Source organism: Chanos chanos, chromosome 5 (assembly GCF_902362185.1).
Source record: "Chanos chanos chromosome 5, fChaCha1.1, whole genome shotgun sequence".
In the NCBI taxonomy this organism is placed as follows: Eukaryota; Metazoa; Chordata; class Actinopteri; order Gonorynchiformes; family Chanidae; genus Chanos; species Chanos chanos.
This window is the reverse complement of record NC_044499.1, coordinates 8,058,764-8,077,229: the sequence shown is the minus strand read 5'-3', so window position 1 is coordinate 8,077,229 and position 18,466 is coordinate 8,058,764. Positions and strand designations below refer to the sequence as shown.

The window sequence follows — 18,466 nt, the reverse complement described above, 5'->3', positions numbered from 1 at the left end:
AACACACACACACACACGAACGAATCACAGCAAAGCCATTCCAGTGACAGGAGCTCAGTAATAGAAACAAGCATGTGACTGCTGCCCTGGGTTTTTTTTTTTTTTTTTTTTTTTCGATAGTTTCAGTGCAAAAGCTGCCTCAGAGTGTCCTCCCCCTGACACACCCGTGTGGAAAGTATGACAGAGGAAACGGTGAGAGGGAGACGCTGGATGGAGGAGGGGCCAGGCGTAAGGGTTGACCTTTCGCCCCTGTGCGGTGGAGGGTTAGGTTTATTTGATGATCTTGTGGTAAGGGTAGAGGTTGAGGGAGGAGGTGAAAGATCGGATGTCCGTGATGACGGACGCGGAGGCCAGGGTCGACGAGGCGGGTAGGAAGGTCAGTTTGGACACCTCCCCGTAGGAGGAGGAGCTCCTGCACGCCCCCTCGTCCTCTCCCTCCGGGCTGGGCTGCTCCTCGGCCGGGGCGTCGCTCTCCTCGACTCCGAAACCCACCACCTGTTCGCGACACACCAATCGTAACGCGCCTGATCAGATTTACAGGCCCATTGCTATCGCATCTTCATTCACAAAGTTCAGTGAATTTGTTCAGCGTTTGGAACTTGTCCCAGACACTTCAGCGTGTAAATCTCAAGAGGATATTTACATACTCATAAAACCGCAAAGGTCCACAATCAAAGCATAAAAGAGGTCCTACAAACTCTATAACTTTTTTTTTTTTTTCGTTTTAAGAGGACGGTCGAACGGTAAACTCTACCTTATGAAGTATTTTGAGGACATAAGGGACAAAGTCGTACCAGAGTTACGGACGTGAACACTTACATGCACGCTGAGCCTCCTGCAGCTCTCTCCTCTATGCTCCATGTACCAGGACACCAGCTCGGATTTGGTCATGAGTTTCAGAGCATCAATCTGTTAGATAAAGACAAGCTGTCTGAGTGAGAAGACGCATGTGTCCTTCTCTTGGCTGACTGATAACTGTGAGCTCATGTTTCAAACGGCCTTAATGCTCTTTTGAAGGCCCCAAAGCTCTCACCTCTCTGTTGAGTCTGTCAAAGACATACTGCTGGGTAACCACCTCTGACCAGTTTCTGTCCACCTCTTCACCCAAGTGTGTGTCCTCACATTCCTTAAGCTTGATGAGAGCTGTCACCTGAGTCTTAAAAGCCTCATCAGTCAAGTTGTTCATCTTCTCCCCAAAGCTCGCTAGGAACTCCTCAATCTTCATCTCCACCAGCTCGGTGCTAAAGGAGCAAGGAGGAAAAAAAAAAACAAAAAAAAAAAACAAGCACAAAACTGGGTGACATCTTTCTTTCCTTTAAAGTAATGCATAGCGTGACTCTATCGTTTATTAGTAGAAGCTGGAAAAGGTGTCCATTTCTGAACACAGGGTGTTCAATGTATTAACCTCAGATTTGAAACACTGCTAACTACTATTAACGACTACTCTGAGGTTAATTAAGGACGACAGTTTTAAACATAAGCTTACTTGAACTTTGTTGCCTGCGTCTCCACGGTAACCGAGAACCCCAGAACACCCGACGTGTTCCGACAGGTGGGGTAGACGTGATACCTAAGAGGGAAGACACACGCGGTTAGCACAACTCCACCACCGAACAAAACCCCCCAGTAAACCAAAGAGAGTAAATGAAAGCAAACACGCCGACTCACCCCAGCGTCTCTTTGGTCCTAAGGAAGTCAAAGCATGGCTCCTCCATGTGCATCTGAAACACGGCAGTGACAGCAGCAACGGGATGAGAGTCAATAGCGTCTCCGGTAATGGAATCACACGAGTAGAACAACATGCTTACGATGTCATGGATTGGATAAGTATATAACTCTCTCCGCTAACAGCCTGTCCTTCATCTACGTCTGAGAGTGGTCTTACAGTAAGCGTAGAGAGACGTTTCTGGAGAAAAGCCAACCGCATGCCATTAGCGAGAGCTAAAGTGAATGAGCTGGTTTTATAGCAGAGCGGTAGTATCTGTTAAGGCCGTGTGGGTTTAAGCAGTGACGGAAATTTATCCTCAGCGGAGGTTCGGGAGCATATTGAGGATAGGACATTTTTTTTTTTTTTTTTCAGGACATGGTTTTGAGTTTTTCACGTGAATGCCCGTTTCTAAGCCTTATTCGCCCAGTGTGAGCGTTTGTAGAAGCCCCGAGCGTAGAATACTCACCACCAGGAGTTCCATCAGAGCGTGCTCTCTCAGGTTCTTAGGCCCAGACTACGGTTGGATGAGGAAAATCAAAGGTAAAGTTCTCAATAACGTAACATCGATATTATTCCTTTTCATTAAAATATTCAGAATTTTACACCAGATTATGTAGCTCTAGTGTCGCTGGGTTCAATAACATTCTTTGAGAAGAGAGATTGTCAAGTGGTCGATATTTGTATAAAAATGTGTACTGTAACAATGTCTAAAATAGTGAAAAGACTAAAGACTGTTCAACATGGCTTGTTTCTTGGAAAGAAGGCAGCATTTACCTGATAATAGACCGTGACCTCAGAGTTGGCGTCTCCTTTATTGAGAGATTTGACTTTACAGAGATGGTGTTTCTGAGGCAGCTCCACTACTCTGAAGAGAACGGGGACCTCTACTGACAGCTTCTTGAACTGCAGTTTACTGCAATCAAAGTGCAAAGACAACCATGAAACCAGGGGCTACATCTAAAACATGGTAAAACATTTGATTATATCTGACTGAAGCATCTGAATCTCATCTGAAACACAACTTACTCTGTAACGTATCGCAGGAACTCCATGGATTCCTGTGGGTAAGGAAAACGAACACGTGCTTAAAATCACCATGGTGGAACAGCAGTGGAAGTACCATAGTTTTCAGAGGGGTGGGTGAAACTCACTCTACTCGTGAAATTGCCCTGCACCAGCCCCTCGGCATACAGCTCGGACTTAAAACTGGCCACAAACTCCATGAGGTCGTCCACACTGATCCCGTCCACCACTGCCTGGTACTTCTGGATCATAGACCAACGTGAGTGCTCCAGAATTAGAAGCCTTATGTCCCTGGGAGAGAAAAAAGGCAAATACGGACTCAGAAAAGGGGAGAGAGAGAGAGAGAGAGAGAGAGAGATGGGTACAAACAGTGGGTATATTTAACCAAAGACTGCCAGGGACACAGTAGGGAGCATCCATCTAATCTCGCTTGCTGGGGCCGCGTCCTTGAAAAGTAAATGAGAACAAAGAAAGAAAGAGAGAGCGAGAGAAAGAGAGAATGACAGAGAGAGAGAGAGATGAATAGCGTCAGACTCACTTTCCCAGTTTCTCAGGCTTTATGAGGATGTTAAAGTAGGTTTTCTTCAGCTGCTCTGCAAACATGGTGAAGACGTCAGGGGCTGCAGAGAAGTCAGTCAGGTAGTCCACGATCAGGTTGAACAGCAACTGGGTGTACAGAGATATTCACATTAGAAAACAAAGGACACATCGTCTCTCTACGTACATGAGTAACATCACCCTCTCTCTTGGGTTCACGTATGACAATCAGTGATTTGCTGGGTTTATGTATATTATCTGTGATACATACTGCCAAGTGTCCAAGTGACTGCCTCTTTCAGGTTTCACATAAGTCAATTTGTATAGCTTCCCTGTGTGTTCATGTATGTACAATTTTTCACATGCATTGTATGTGTGCTCATGTAAGCATTTTTGTGCGTAGTCCCTGTTAAGAGAAGTCAGCAAGTGAGTAATGAGTGAGTGAATAAGAGTCTGAGTGTGTGTTTGTGTGCGTGTGTGTGCATGCCTGCTGTGTTGTAATTAATAGCGTCACTCACAGGTAGTTTGTGATTAAAGCCCTTGACCTTAACGACCAAGCCGTGCTCCCCGGCGACCAGCTTGTACTCCAGCTGGGCCACATCTGCCTCGTATGCTGGCTCAGCCAAATTATGGGCCAGTATGTTCACAAAAAGATCAAACAGAACCAGGCTGAGAGAGGAGAAGAGGAGAGAGGAGAACAAGGTCAGAGCCGTTTCTCATACAGCAAAGAGCAGCCAGAAATCCTGACAGACAAACAGGCTAACGTCCCCGCTTACGCTTTCGCTTATTTCGTGATTGCGACAGAAAGCATTATTTTGCTTACTTTCTCGGCGACTTTTGAACCATGGGAGAGATGAGGTGAAACCGCACGTAAGCTAGAGGAAGAGACAGAACCAAAACTCAGCGAGGATTGATAACAGACTGTAAGAACACAGGTTACAGCCCTGAAGCTTACACAATACAACCAAAAATGCACAAAAATATCAAATATACAAATGTGAGGCAACTAGCACATTTTATTTCCTAAGAAGCATTGTACAGGAATTTAAATATATTTCTCAGATATTCACAAATATGAGTACACACACACACACACACGTACGTACGTATACACACACCTTTTGGTATTTTGAATTTGTTGTCTTTTTTGTACCACAGACAGCCTCTCTGGTTGTTAACGATCCTGACAGGATACTCAGTGTCGGGGCAATCTGATGTTTTGAGGGTAAAATCCGTCGCTGGAAAAAGCCAAACAGGATCATTTTAACACGGAAAACACTGATGACTGGCTTATAATCTCTGCTATTATTCATCTCCTCAGAATATAACCCACTTTCTAATCATTCAAAGGACACAGGACTATGCAAGACTGATCAAAGCCTGTCTCTTGACACACACCAATGAATTTATTCTCCGCTGGGAGGTGCAGATCTGGGTTTAGCTCAAAGTCTCCGGACCAGCGTTCTCTCCACTCCTGCTGGATGTCTGCAGAGAAAGAGGAGTTTTAACAAAAACACGTCGACACATGGGGGAATTAGACACGAAACTTTGGGCTGTTCATTTCCGTAAAGACAGCAAAACACACAATGTGAATGTAACTATGTAGAACACTGTACACTCAAAACAGGGAAAAAGCTGGTGTTTGAAGATCACACTGAACGACCGAGTTTGACTAAGGCTCTTTTTTTTTTTTTTTTCTGTAAACGCCACGTCCCTGAGGTAAGTGCTTCTGTCAATTATCCTGTAATCAGACTTGACTGGGTGGAACTGAATGCCTCACCTTCCACACTGTACTGAGTGCCAAACCACTTCTCTCTCAGCATACACTGGCCTTCATGCTCTGGGGACAGCAACAGCAGGTTGGCTTTGTCTGGGGTCAGGAGAGTCAGAGCTGCAGAGATCACCTGTGTGTGTGTGAGTGTGTGTGTATTTCAGAGAGAGAGAGAGAGAGAGAGAGAGAGAGAGAGAGAGAGAGAGAATATTGAGGTTTAGAATATAATCTGTATCTATCAATAGCATTCTAAATATTCCAGGCAGTGTCCTTCCTGAGATACAGACATTTTTTTTTAAGTGCGCAGAATCGCTCCCTTTCCTGGGAAATCTGAGTAATGAGGGAAAAAACCCCCCCCAAAAAACATAAACCAATGGGCTACCTGTGGGTTGAACTCAAACATGAGCTGGTCTCCAGTCAGGAAGTCCTCTTTGGGAAAGAGCTGCATGTTCTCACAGATGTCCTCCACATATTCAATGGGGTCAGTCTGAAACACAGCAGCCCTGCCTGTTAACACTGCACAATCCCTGGCCTGTTGTCATCTCTCAGGGTGAAGAAAACCACATAGGTTCACACATGACAAACTGAACACTCAAACGATTCACATCTGATGATAAATGAACCTGTACCTGTTCCTGATAGTGGAATTCATTCGCTTCAATCTTCTGAATTTCCTCATAAATTCTATAAATGGAAAACAAAAGAGTTATAGAATACTTGAGCCATTCAGTAACTAGATTAGTGTCTCTCAGATGTCTGTAGAAAACAATTCAACTTTTTTTTTTAATCAGGTCATGAAAAGTGTTTGTTCAATTGATTTTACAATTTACCTTTGTTGAGGTCCAAGAGTCTGGAGCATTTTCAAGTACTGGAACACCAGATGGGCAACCTGGGAGATGGGGGGATGAAGACAGAGGGAGAAAGAAAGAGAGAAACGTGAGAGAGAGAGAGTGTGAGAGAGTGAGAGAGAGAGAGAGAGAGAGAGAGACAGAGAGAGAGCGAGAAATATTTAGTGAGTCATGAGCGCAGTTGTATCGATCAGAGTGGAGCATTTAACTCAATAACTAAGTGGGTCCACAGACTTGAAGCTGTTAAGTGCTGTATAATCCTGTCTTTTTTATGTCTCCAGGACAATGGAGACCTGTTTGGTATTCTGGCTCAGGGCCTTAGTAATCCCATTAGATACACATGCTCTACACCCACCACTTCCTCACATCACGCATGCCACTTCTCACTCCTCTACCTCTACATTTAAGGCATGTGAATAGAATTTGTGGATGTTTAGGGGACATACTGGGCATGATATAGAACCGAGGTAAAATTTGTGTGTGTGTGTGTGTGTGTGTGTGTGTGTCTGAGTTCAGCTTAAACAGATGAGCTCTCCTAACCTCATAGAAGTTCTGGAAGCCTTCATCAGTCAAAGTGATTGAGACCGAGAAAATGGAGTAGGTGGAGTTTTGATCGAAGCCCGTTTCGCTGTTCCCTCCAAAGAGAGCAAGGGCCCAACACCTAGTAAAAAGGAATGTAAGGTAAGACGGAAAGACTGGGGAAAATTCTATTTTGGTTACAACATTTATGCATTTATGTAAGTTTTTTCTTTTTTTCAGTGTCTTCTGGACTGAAAAGATTGCCCACTCTCTAAAAAGGTAATTTTCACTTTTTCCGTTTCCACACCCTGAAGGAGGTTTGTGTGCAAATGTAATTTCAGAGTTCCATTCAGTGGAACAGACCCCAAGGAACCCTGAAGATATTCCCTCTTGACAGTTCTGAGAATTTTAACATCTTCACATTCTGTGTGACATCACTTACTTTTTCCTGAGCAGAGACAAAATACTCCCAGTGCCTTCGTGGCCAATCAACCAAGAGATGTAATGTAGGGGCTTTATCCTGAAACACACAGAGGAGTCGGTTTGGTTAAATACAAATAAGACCAAAAAACAACACATTAAATAACGAAAATAATGATGACATATTCTCTGCCCAGCAGTGGAAAATAAGCAAATATCGCTTTGTTTTGACAAAACAATAATCAGTCACACACACACTTACAAGAAACAAAACTGAAGCAGGTGTTAGAGGAAGACTATATGTGATTCTGGAATAATCATACAAACGTCATGTCAGCAGGTACCAAGGCAAAGACACGCGTTTCATCAGCGTCCTTATGGACGAACTCACCTGTAGTATCTCTCTTGTGGAGGAAGGGCCCATGTAATGGTGAGGGCGTGAACCTTCCTTACAGGCACCACTGTAAGATACGTCAAATAGTCATTTTCTGTTTGAACAGCCCGTGTGCTTATGTCACACATTATCAAAGACAGAGAGATGTCGCCATTATGGCTTGTGAAGACTGACCTCGGTACAGTTTGTTGAAGGCTGGGGTGTCAAAAGGATCGAGCTGATCGGAGAAATCGGGTTTCTGAACGCCGCTGCAAAAGGAGTAAGTCAAGGTTTAAACACTACATTCTAAGCCATTTAAAGGGATGGAAGAAGTGCACAACCTTTGAACTGACTGAGGTGTGTTTGCGAAAAACGACACGCACTTGTTGGGAACCTCGCTGAAGATCTCCCTCACCCACTCCTCCAGGGTGTCCAGTTTCTCTGCGGGAGAAAAAGAAGACCATTACAAATGGCACAGTCTTCTAGAATTTTCTGTTTTGCTTCACAGTGCGGTCAAATCTAACACAGCTTTACTTGAGGGTACTAGTATGACTGCCTTTTCTTATATGGTTAACATAACAGACATTTAACTGAATCAGGGTATGTTTAGACATAGTGAACATGACGGGTTCGTTTCAGACACTTGCCTTTAGACTGCACAGCCAGCGTCATGTAGTGAGCAGAATAGTACCTCTTCCAGAACTCACGCAGGCGACGGTAAACATTAATATTGTTTTTTCTGGGCTCAATCTTCAGAGTCTCTGCATTCCCTGGTATGATATAACAACAAAGAGCACCTGGTGAGCCTCTAAAACCTGAATTTCAAATTGTATATGAAGATAAGACAGAACATTTTAAAATCCATAAACAGCGCACACACACACACACATATACACATATATACATGTATAAATATATATGTGTGTGTATGTGTGAAATATATATATATATAGATATATGTATGTGTGTGTGTATATATGTATGTATGTATGAATATATATATATATGTATGTATATATGTGTGTGTGTGTGTGTATACATATATGTAAACACACACACACATATATGTACAAAGGCAACAGGGTTCCAGCAGCTGCACCATTTAAACCTCTTACGAGAGAAAACGAATGTTTCAGATAAATGACCTCCTCTGAAACCCAGCATACATTCAGTAAAATATCACGCATTAGTTCAGGGTTAAGGTATAAGAGAGGTGGGAGCAGTAGGTCTGTGCACTCACCCCAGCAGAACTTGCCCATGGGATGGTTCTCCTTAGCCAGGCCGCCAAACAGCATCTCTTTACGGTGAGAGTCTGAGGGTTTGGCAAGCTGATACTCTGAAACGTTAGAGGAGGAAAAAAAAAAAGATCAAGTAATTTAATAACTCCCAAAATGTGTACAGCTACAGATCCAATAAGAAACTGGAAAGTGTTCCAAAACTGAAAATCCATTTCAATTGAAAAACTCCACTAAAAATGTGTACTGAAAGTGATCCAGGCATTCATTATTTGTTTAACCAAAAAAAAAAACCATTCCCCTCCAAGGATTTTAAAACTGACGTTGCTGTGTAACGTTACCTAAATGTCTTACGGGCGCAAAAAAGAAAAAAAAGAAAAAAAAGAAAAAGCGACTGTGCAATTGGTTTCATTAAATGCTTTTTATTATATTACAGAGTTTGAATGTCTCACATACACCTCTCTAATAATTTAACAGCCCAGCAGTGACAGTACGAAAGCCACCATTACTGAGGGATTAAGAGTCCTCAAAAACCCTCTTTCCTTTTTCTGTTACAGAAAACCCTCACTTACCGCTGTCGACGGCCTCCACTTCTCTGTCTATGGCATCTTTGATCATCAGAGGACAGATGAAGAACTGAGCCCATCTGAGAGAACAGATATCAGTGTCATTTTTCAACAGAGAAAACACGTTGGATTGACCATTCCGGTTCTCCCACCCTAAACTAATCTCTCTCTCTCTGGACGACCTCTGGAAAAAGCTACACGCGGTCAGATAACTGCCTTTAATCAACAATCACTGACACCACACAGAGGTTTTAAAAGGGAAAGACGGCTTTTCATGTATTCTGGGTGGACAGCCTTTGCTCTCCGCTTAAATCTGGCTCCGTGAATTTTCAGTTTCATTTTAACATAAGCCGTGGACTCCTGAGAGCCGGGACCAATCGGGTCGACGACAGTCGTCTATAGAGCGACCAATCACCTATCGAGGGCCTCTTTGAAATGTTTCCTTTGGACGTCGAATTGGAAAATGGTCCTCTCGCAGTCCGTGGAGGCGTTGTCGCTCCCGCCGTGTTTCTTCAGGAAGGCGTCAAAGCCGTTCTCAGAGGGATATTTCTCGCTGCCCATGAAAACCACTGCCAGACACAAAGGTTGGTGTGTCAACAACAGGCCCGACAAAGTATTATCACAGCTGGATGCACAGAGCCGGGCTGAAACTCACTGTGTTCGAGGAAATGGGCGAGTCCTGGCAGGTCACTGGGGTCACTAAAACTGCCTACTCCTATACAGAGAGCAGCTGCAGACTGGAACAGAGGAGGAAAGACAGAGTAAAAAAAAAAAAAAAAAGACAGAGGAAAGAGACAGTAAAAACCTGAGGATTGCAGGAGCTATAGAGCTACTGTGACTGCTGTCATAGTGTTTCAGCCACTAACACCGAGAATACAATAAATAATGAAACAGATAAGTCTGTACCGAGACCAGTCTTTAACTTAGCGCTTTTTTTTCCGGGATCTCAGATCAGATCATACTAAGAAGATTTTTGATCTTGTATACATTAGTTTTCTGTGAAGTACGCTCACCGTTCACGTTTTTGTACTCTAGCTCAACTCGAACTCTAGCCTTCCTGACGTGCTCTGAACAAATTTGCCCAAGATACGACTTTCCTCCTCACAAAAAGTTACACAACAAAACATAAACTGTGCTTATTTTACTCAAAAACAAGTGACATAGGTACAGGTAAACATGGCTATACCAGAAATTCCTAAAAGAGGAAGTAAAGCTTAATGTACTTATGACCAGGAATGCAGTCTGTTAAAAGGGATTCTGCGTTTCACGTTGGCTTTACAAACAGGTTTTTAAAGGGTCCACCCAAAAGTGGGCAGGAGCACAACAGATGAAAACATGACGTAAGAAAAGCACACTGGGGTAGCTAGCATTAGAGTGCATCAAGATTTGATCTTGTAACAACAACGTTTTGAAAACACTGGTAATTACGAGTGCTGCACATAGCATTCATCTCAAGTGCATAGACTGTAACACAACAGCCTGTAGTCAGAACTTCAGACCTCCCCACAACCCACAGGTAGAGCAGCTTCGGTATTTTTATTCACTTCAGGTAAACATTCCAGTAAAACTGAGGGGTACACTTATTTAGGAAAAGTCGTAGGAGGTGAGACTTTGTTCGAAGAGGTCTGAAATTCTGAAAACTGAAAATGGAAAGAATGTCTTGTCAGTCTAGTGCTGCAAACAGCTTTGATCAGTGTCACAGAAAATCGAACCCAACGGCTGGTTTGAATTCAAATCACTCTTAGTAACATTTTTAAATTCCAAAGTTTTGACAAGTATTCAAAGGCGCAGAAAAAAAAAACAATAAAATGAATGTCATATTTTTTTGGGAGTATCCTGTCATGGGAGCGAAGTACGATCCCACTGACCTGTTTCTCTGAGCTGCCTTTCTTCTTTTTTCTCTCACTCTCGTCGTCCAACTCCTCAAAGTCGCTGTCCTGTTCTTCCTCCCCTTCCTCAGACTCTTCATCTGTGCCTTCTCCTGAGTCTCCTTCCTCTTCTTCCTCACCCTCTGCCTCCTCTTCCTCTTCTTCAGAATCATCGTCGTCTTCGGATGCAGCCTTGGCATCGGTGCCACTGAAGTCTGAGATCAGAAGAGCTCTCAGGCCATTGCTAAGCTCAATGTATCTGAGAAAGAGGTACAGAAAGAGAAGATAAACAGAGAGAGGTAGGTTCCTTTTTTTTTTTTTCTTCTTTTTCACGCTCCAGCCTAGTTCAGAAAGTAGGCTATTTTGTTACCCTAAACTCATGAAACAATAGCTTCTGCTTTACAAACAGGATATCAAATTTCGTCTGAGCTTCCTCAACCGCGAGTTTCTCTTCCCCCCCTTGTCAGATTCTCCAGTTTTCTAATACAGCTGGGAGTATGAATTGTGGAATCAGAAAAAAAAAAAGTCAATTCAGTGGTAGTTACTGAAAACATTCATTACACTTTGTAAACAGATAAAAATAAGGTGCTGGCGTGGAAGAAATGTGTGACTTTACACCAATTAATCACACTTCACGGCAGCTCAACAGAGGGTCCGACAGAGTTTTAATAACATTACTCTGCGGTCAGACACGTTTTCTTATTTGAACTGATAGTAAAACGAAAGCAGGGGTTGTGGTGCTTTAGCTACCTGTATTGCTTAGGGTCGCTAGGAGACTTTATGATCTCAACATCTCCTTGGTTGTCATCTCCGCCGCTGCCCCCCGCTGCTGCTTCCTGCTCTCTGGGCTCTGCGTGTTGCTGCGGCTCACCCCGGTCCGGACCAGCAGACTGGGCTGAACCACTTGCAGCTGCGCATTTGAACTTGTTCGTCTGGGGCATCCTCAGCAGAGTCGATACTTTGCTACTGTAGTTGAACGATATCGTATCACGATAAACGTGACACCTTGAAACTCTGCTGCAATGCAGCGCTAAATACCGCGTCGTCTTAAACAAAGCAATATTGAACTACTGATCTCACATATGTTTAGTTAGAATTGATTTGCTAAAAGCAATGACTGTGAAATTTATGTTTCAGCACTACAAATGGAATGTTAACTGACGGGTAGACAAGTACCTATCACATATCATTACATTTAAAAGGCGAAACAACAATGTATTTTGGGATTAGATTACACGTATTATTTTGGGGGGGACCGATATGAGGAGTAGTCCTATCCTGCTAGTTACCACAAACCACACTTGTATGTAGCCTAATTGTCACAAAGGTAAGCAATTTAGTGGTGCGCTATGCATTTAAACAATAAACTGCTACAGTCGAAACCATGATGGTTACTAAACGGAAGCTTAATAGCACACATCCTTCTTTCGTCAGAATACGAGAGCGCTATATAGCAGTGCCATGTCCGGCTGACAGAATTCAAGAATATAATTCTGAGGTGTTACACTAGCTGGTGCCTTTTAGTATGCTCGATTTACGATTTAAATGAACAAAACCCGTGCTATTTCATGGAAAAACGAGCATTATTTATGAAGCGATTTAGGAAGTTAGCCAAGTTGAATTTCATCGTGTAAAGTATCATACCTCACTCCTCGCTGACGGGTCAACTCAACTTTTACTGTGTTACGTCTCTGATAGGTGGGCTCCGTGCAACAAGGAGCGTAGTGATTCGTTAATATACTGGCCAGAGTAAGATTGAATTATCTGACTGGTGGGTCTGTTTAACATATGTCATGTGGTCCATCTACCGTTGTTTCACATGTAGGAAAGTGGTCAATCCCGATTGTTAGATACTTCAATTTTGAAGCGTTGTAAAATTAAGACAAGTTAACCTACACAGACACTTACCGCCACCACCATCGCACTCCACAGTGACAGCAGTGAGCCATCCTAGATTCATGTAGTTACATCTCCATTGCAAACATTACCAAGTTTACTGAAGTGTACAAAACTACGTGTCCTATAGTGTGGGCTAGAAACAAATTTATCTGTTCAATGGGCTACATGTATCTTTTTCTGTGTGGGTGTCTTGACGTGAAGCGGTAATATTGTGATGTAGCAGCAACATTGTATCCTGGAAGTTCGATTACAGAATGCCACTGTACCCTTCCAAGAAATGTCACTACTGGGGTCTAGGACTCTCCCCAATACAGTAACTGCATTTGGACTTTTTCTTGGAATAACACAAAGGCAAGCTGGGAAGGAAAGAAAAGAAGATAGAATAGGATTTCGAGTAAAATGGTAGCCCTTCGTATTTCACTGTTAAACACAATTATTAAAGGAAAAATCAGAAAGGAGCAGGAAGTGGTAGCCTATCTGAGTTATTTTCTTTACCCTCCTATAATCTAAATCGTTCAGCTGGTGTCCTGTGTACGCATACCCGTCTTTGCGAATCCCCCGGATAAGACAGCAACCTGCGCATTTTTAACTTTTACACTATTTTTACCCCATCCGTCTTATTGAATAGAGCGACAGGGAGCTGCCATTCATGAAGGCTTGTGCAGAACTATGAGTAGATGATTGATGCTCTGGGAGATATTCTGTGACTGAGACGAATTTAATGAGGAACTGAAATATAGCACTCACACACACACACACACACACACACGCACGCACGCACACACACAGACGCACACACAGACACACGCGCGCACACACACACAGTGGGTGGTGCATCCTACAAGAAACAAGTGTGCCCTACTTCAAGGAAGGTAACTTTGTTTCTCGCTTGGCAAGGGGCTTTAGACGGTAGTTCAAATTCATATCGAATTCGCCACGTCATATCAATTGTTTTCTTGACTGAAATAAAGAGACACAATGAACCTAGGCTTCGGAACTCCATTGAAAGATCAGAACGACAGCGACTGCGTTCTTTAATGCATTTGGCACTTTTTACCACACGGTGGCAGCCAAATTATTGTAGATTAGGAACCACTTACGACAGGCTTTTTGGTATCCAAATCAACCTTTTCTTGCCGTTTTCGTTGGCATGCTGCATTTTTAAAATGTACCACCAAATACAAATTTGCAGAGTACTTTGCATCTCTGATACAATGTAATTCTTCTCTTAGGATGCTACAAAATGTTTTAAAGATTACCGATTACTATCATGGTAGACTCCATTTGCGTCATGTCCTCAGTTCAGTCGAAGGAGACTCATAAGAACAGCGCTTAATTACGCATCTTAAATCATTGTGGTTAATGAATTTCACCCCTGTCATAAAATTCCATCTACATTTCATGAGGTCACCTTCAAAAGCAGATACGAAGAATCTGGAGGGCGGGGGTGGGGGGGTATGTGACGGGGATTGGGGGAGGGGGGGGGGGGGGTCGCTGATACAGGAAAGAGAGCTGGCTCTCTCTTAATACCTCTTCTTCTTCTCCTTCTTCTTCTTCTTCTTCTTCTTTTTCCTCTTCTTTTTTAATTATTATTAAATTATTATTAATTATTATTATTATTAGTAGTAGTAGTAGTAGTAGTATTACTGGGCTATTATCTCTTAATAAAATGCACTTTGTAAAATGATTTTAAGTTTCAGGGTCTGGCTGCGTTGTTGAGACAAGGACAGCACAAATATTCTCTCTCTCTCTCTCTCTCTCTCTCTCTCTGTTTCTCTTTTTACCTTCAACTGTAATATCACCCCTCGTACTGTCTCATTTGTTGGGTGGAACAATCCTGCCATCTCTCTGCAACTGCCCTGAAGGTCTTAACTATGGGAGGGTGATGAACGTCACTTCCATGACAACCACAGCTGTTGATGCATGTTGATGTGCAACATCAGGGTGCTGGTTGTGACTGATCAAGAGTGTGTGAGAAAGAGAGTTTTTGTCTACGGTGATACCATACATTCACAGCATTTTCAGGGTGGATTTCAACAGTGGATTTCAAATTTCTTGACCTGAATTCACCTGATACCTGTTTAAATTCCCTTTTATTGGGCAACAGACTTTACTAAACAAGTTGGAATCCATTCCTAGTCCTCAGCATAAAAAGACAAATATTACAAAATTGTAAAAGCAAATTCCTCTCACTAGGAGTTGTCATCAAGTTCATATTCCTATTTTTCATGGATGATATTAATAGCTGTAGTAGCAGAAGGAAAAGTCAATAGAATTAGGTACAAATTGCAGTCGGCTTAATGCTATATTTCATAGATCTTATCAAACCTGCTCCAATGAGTGCCTTTGGTCCTTCAAGTTTCGTCTGAACTTGGAAAAATCGGCCTTTTGTTTTAATGCTCCGTCTTCCTGGAATGGTCTTCAGCACACCCTAAAAATCAGTTTGTTACCGTCTTACAGCCAATTTAAAGCCATGATTATAAACCACCCCACCTCAATCTGGAAGTGTTTTGACTGATTTTAGCTGGATTTTCGATGGAATTTTTACCTGTCTTTTGGCGATATTTTGTCGTCTCAGTCTGTTCATCATGCTTACCACGTTTTATTGCTTTTACTTTGTTCTTTTTTTATTGTTTTTATTGTTTTTTACTGTTGTTTCTTTTACTATTTTATTGTTTTATCTATTACATTTCATTTGTATTTGTACTTTTGGCAGCATTGAAAATGAAGGCTATCCTCAGTGTCTCCCCAAGAACTAAATAAAAGTTGAATTAAGAAAAAAAAGAAAATTTGTATTGTTTATATACTTAGTTTTTGGGGGACTATTTATATGTTTCTTAGTGCATTGGCCAGCAGGAGGAGCTCTCATCACAGATTCTCTTTATCAACTTTCACCTCCTAACTAGAACTAGTGACTCTGAAGAACTCTGTGTCTATGTGTTTACTTAATTCAGTGAAGCTGCCTCATTTGCCGAGCAGTGTGAAAAAGAGTGTTTTCATCATCTGAATGAGCATGACACTTGATTATCTTTTTGGTGCTTGGCACACAAAAGTCTTTTTCATCTGGTGGGTGTGGTTGCCATGAGTGATGTAAAAGCAATGTTGTACAAATATGTCAGGCTGTAGATTACTCGCCGAAGCAAAAATAAATAAATAAGTAAAGGAAAAGAAAAAAGAAAAAATGCATTTCCTGACAAATTAGCACCTTCCAGCTAAGGCTGAAATATCAGTATTGATGCTTATTGACAAGACTTTATTATGAAAAATGATTGTATATTGTATTGAAACTGCCTGATAGATTTTCATTGTTTGTCAAAGGTGAGTCGGTAGTGGCATTTATGACCGACCAGACAATATGAAATTTTCTGACAAAGGCCCGAAGCCACCCAGTTACCTGCAGAGCTCAGCAGAGCCAATTATTACATAGTAAGCTGATGCAGAATCATTTGTATGCATCAGACAACATTGTTACACATTACCTGTGATATATTCTTTAATGCACGCCAAGACCCTTAGATAAACAGACCCTGCATGCTATGTTGCATGAGCATAAGTTATTAAATTACACCCTATGGCAAAAAATGATTGCTGTTAAATTGTGAAAGTTCAATATTTTAGCATTAATCTCTGCAGATCCTGCAAATTATTAGTATTACTATTTGTATTATTTGAATCAGCCCAATGAATTACTGTTATCTGAAATACTTAATAATCCAAAATGTCCAGTGCTGCGCCATTATTGCTCACCTAATCTACTCGGTGTATACCTGCAAACTCCAAAGGGCATGTTCCCATGACAACTGATTTATATCCTAATTAAAATGGAAGGGCTTGTTTAATTAGCCTAACACCACTTATTGCTCGCAGCCTCCTGCCCATGGTCCAGGGGGGTGGGGGTGGGGGTGGGGGTTGGGGGGGGGGGTGCTTTGTCTGGTGGTCAAGTCCCAGTGATATTCCAATGGCATGAGCTGCTAGTAGTACAGTAACCTGTGAATCTGGCTAGCCTCCTCACTTAGACATGTTAGCTACGTGCCTGGCCTCATGATTGCCTTAGCAGTTCATACGCATCAGGCTAAATGAGTTCTAAATGATTTGACCACTAATTTAAACCACACCATATATTTTTTACTGCTGTATTTCTGATGTGATGAAGGCTATGAATTTCAAGAAAAACGAAGGTTAAGTCAGTTGGTTTAATGCTGCTTCAATTTTATCTATCTCTTTATTTATTTATTTCTGAGAAAATGGATTTCTCAAAGCACAGATTTCAAAATGTAACCAACAGCCAGTGTAGTAATGATAAATATTTATATGTGTATTTACTTACTTTTGGAAATTGTTTCCTAACTGAATCCGGGTGCATTAGAGATAAACTCGATAGGCTTTTGTCTAAAATGATGGAAACATTTGCACAGGACTGTGCAGATATCTCTCTGCTATAAAAGGTCACATCACTGTGTCTTAAACATAGTCTGCTGTATCATATCTTTCCTTGTAATTTCTTCATGAATACATAGTTCCCCATTGCTAGTGGCCATTGCATATCAGCAGCAAAGAAAGGCAGTGTAGAAAAACCCTGGCACAGCGAACACTGCAGTATGCAGGCTATGTAAGCTAGTAAATGGCTCTGGAAATGGAAGTAGATCATCCTGCTTGTTCGATGACTATCATTAGAGTTGTTTTTCTATTTGTTTTCATTTTGCGAAACAGTATTGCTTCAGTTAAACATCCTGGCACTAATTTCTCAGGAGAACATTGCTTTCAAGACATTACATTACACTTCGCAGTAGAGAGGATGTTATCACAAGATAATGCACAGGAGCAAGCTCAAATGTCTAACTCTAATCTGTGTATTGACATTCCAGAAGCTGTTCTGTGTTTGACTCAGATCTCTACAGAAGGCTTTCAGGTTCAGTAGCTCAGAAAGACATTAAAGGGCCATTCAGCAATGGCTATCCATTAGCAGCAGAAAATATACATTTAAAGAAAACAAGAATCAGTGTGAGTCTGTGCTCAGAATATCATGTCAGAAACTTAACAAGGAACTCATTTTCTTCAGTTCAGACTCTCATCGTTTTGCATTGACTATGTCATTTACATTACCATTGTTAAAACAGAACTGGTTTCAGTCATTTGTTAAAACTGATAATCAATATCCTGGCTCTATTTCCTAGGGACCAGAAAGACCGATACCTTTCTGCTACGCTTGAGGCTCACGTAACCAAGTAAATTCACTTGACATAGCTATGAAGTACATTTTTTTTTTATCAAAGACAAGAGGTCAACTACTCGCCTTTGGTAAGTAATCAAACAAGCCTGTGCAAGAAGATTTGATAGCATTTTTTAGGTTGCTGGGAAAGGCACCACAGCGATGAGCAATACCAGATGGCAATAAGTTTCCATGGTAACCAAAATAAGGTTTCATTAAATTGTTAGGGCTTTACCGCCAAGGAGTGATGAATAACGTACTCAAACAATCTTCTGTGGTGCCGTGAAATTATTATTTTTACTCACACACAAAACACTCACGTACGCACACGTAAAATATCTTCCCCTCAATAGTGCTTAATGTACCAGTCGACAAGAATTACGGGAGTTTCTCTTTTTCTTCGGGGGCCAAACACTTTGATTTGATTTTATATTACCTAAAGCCAGCAAGACTTCATAAGTATTAATCTTGCATGTGATCATTATATTAG

At 41.8% G+C, this 18,466-nt stretch overlaps 1 protein-coding gene across 1 annotated transcript; it reads right to left on the bottom strand.

The window, feature by feature from the left end:
* nrd1a (nardilysin a (N-arginine dibasic convertase)) lies at positions 1 to 12,531 on the bottom strand. The gene is made up of 31 exons (XM_030774190.1): positions 12,513 to 12,531; positions 11,619 to 11,834; positions 10,869 to 11,127; positions 9,656 to 9,737; positions 9,416 to 9,569; positions 9,007 to 9,080; positions 8,440 to 8,535; positions 7,847 to 7,969; positions 7,583 to 7,640; positions 7,395 to 7,468; positions 7,218 to 7,287; positions 6,849 to 6,926; positions 6,428 to 6,548; positions 5,870 to 5,928; positions 5,669 to 5,723; positions 5,422 to 5,526; positions 5,049 to 5,172; positions 4,667 to 4,753; positions 4,387 to 4,506; positions 4,092 to 4,143; positions 3,787 to 3,937; positions 3,270 to 3,397; positions 2,860 to 3,022; positions 2,735 to 2,766; positions 2,483 to 2,621; positions 2,175 to 2,222; positions 1,669 to 1,721; positions 1,487 to 1,570; positions 1,034 to 1,241; positions 820 to 909; positions 1 to 495 (listed from the first exon to the last, which is right to left on the bottom strand). Exons 2-31 carry the CDS (start codon positions 11,807 to 11,809, stop codon positions 271 to 273), a joined length of 3,303 nt encoding a protein of 1,100 aa, XP_030630050.1. The 5' UTR covers positions 11,810 to 11,834; positions 12,513 to 12,531; the 3' UTR covers positions 1 to 270.
* Between the last annotated feature and the right edge of the window lie 5,935 nt (positions 12,532 to 18,466).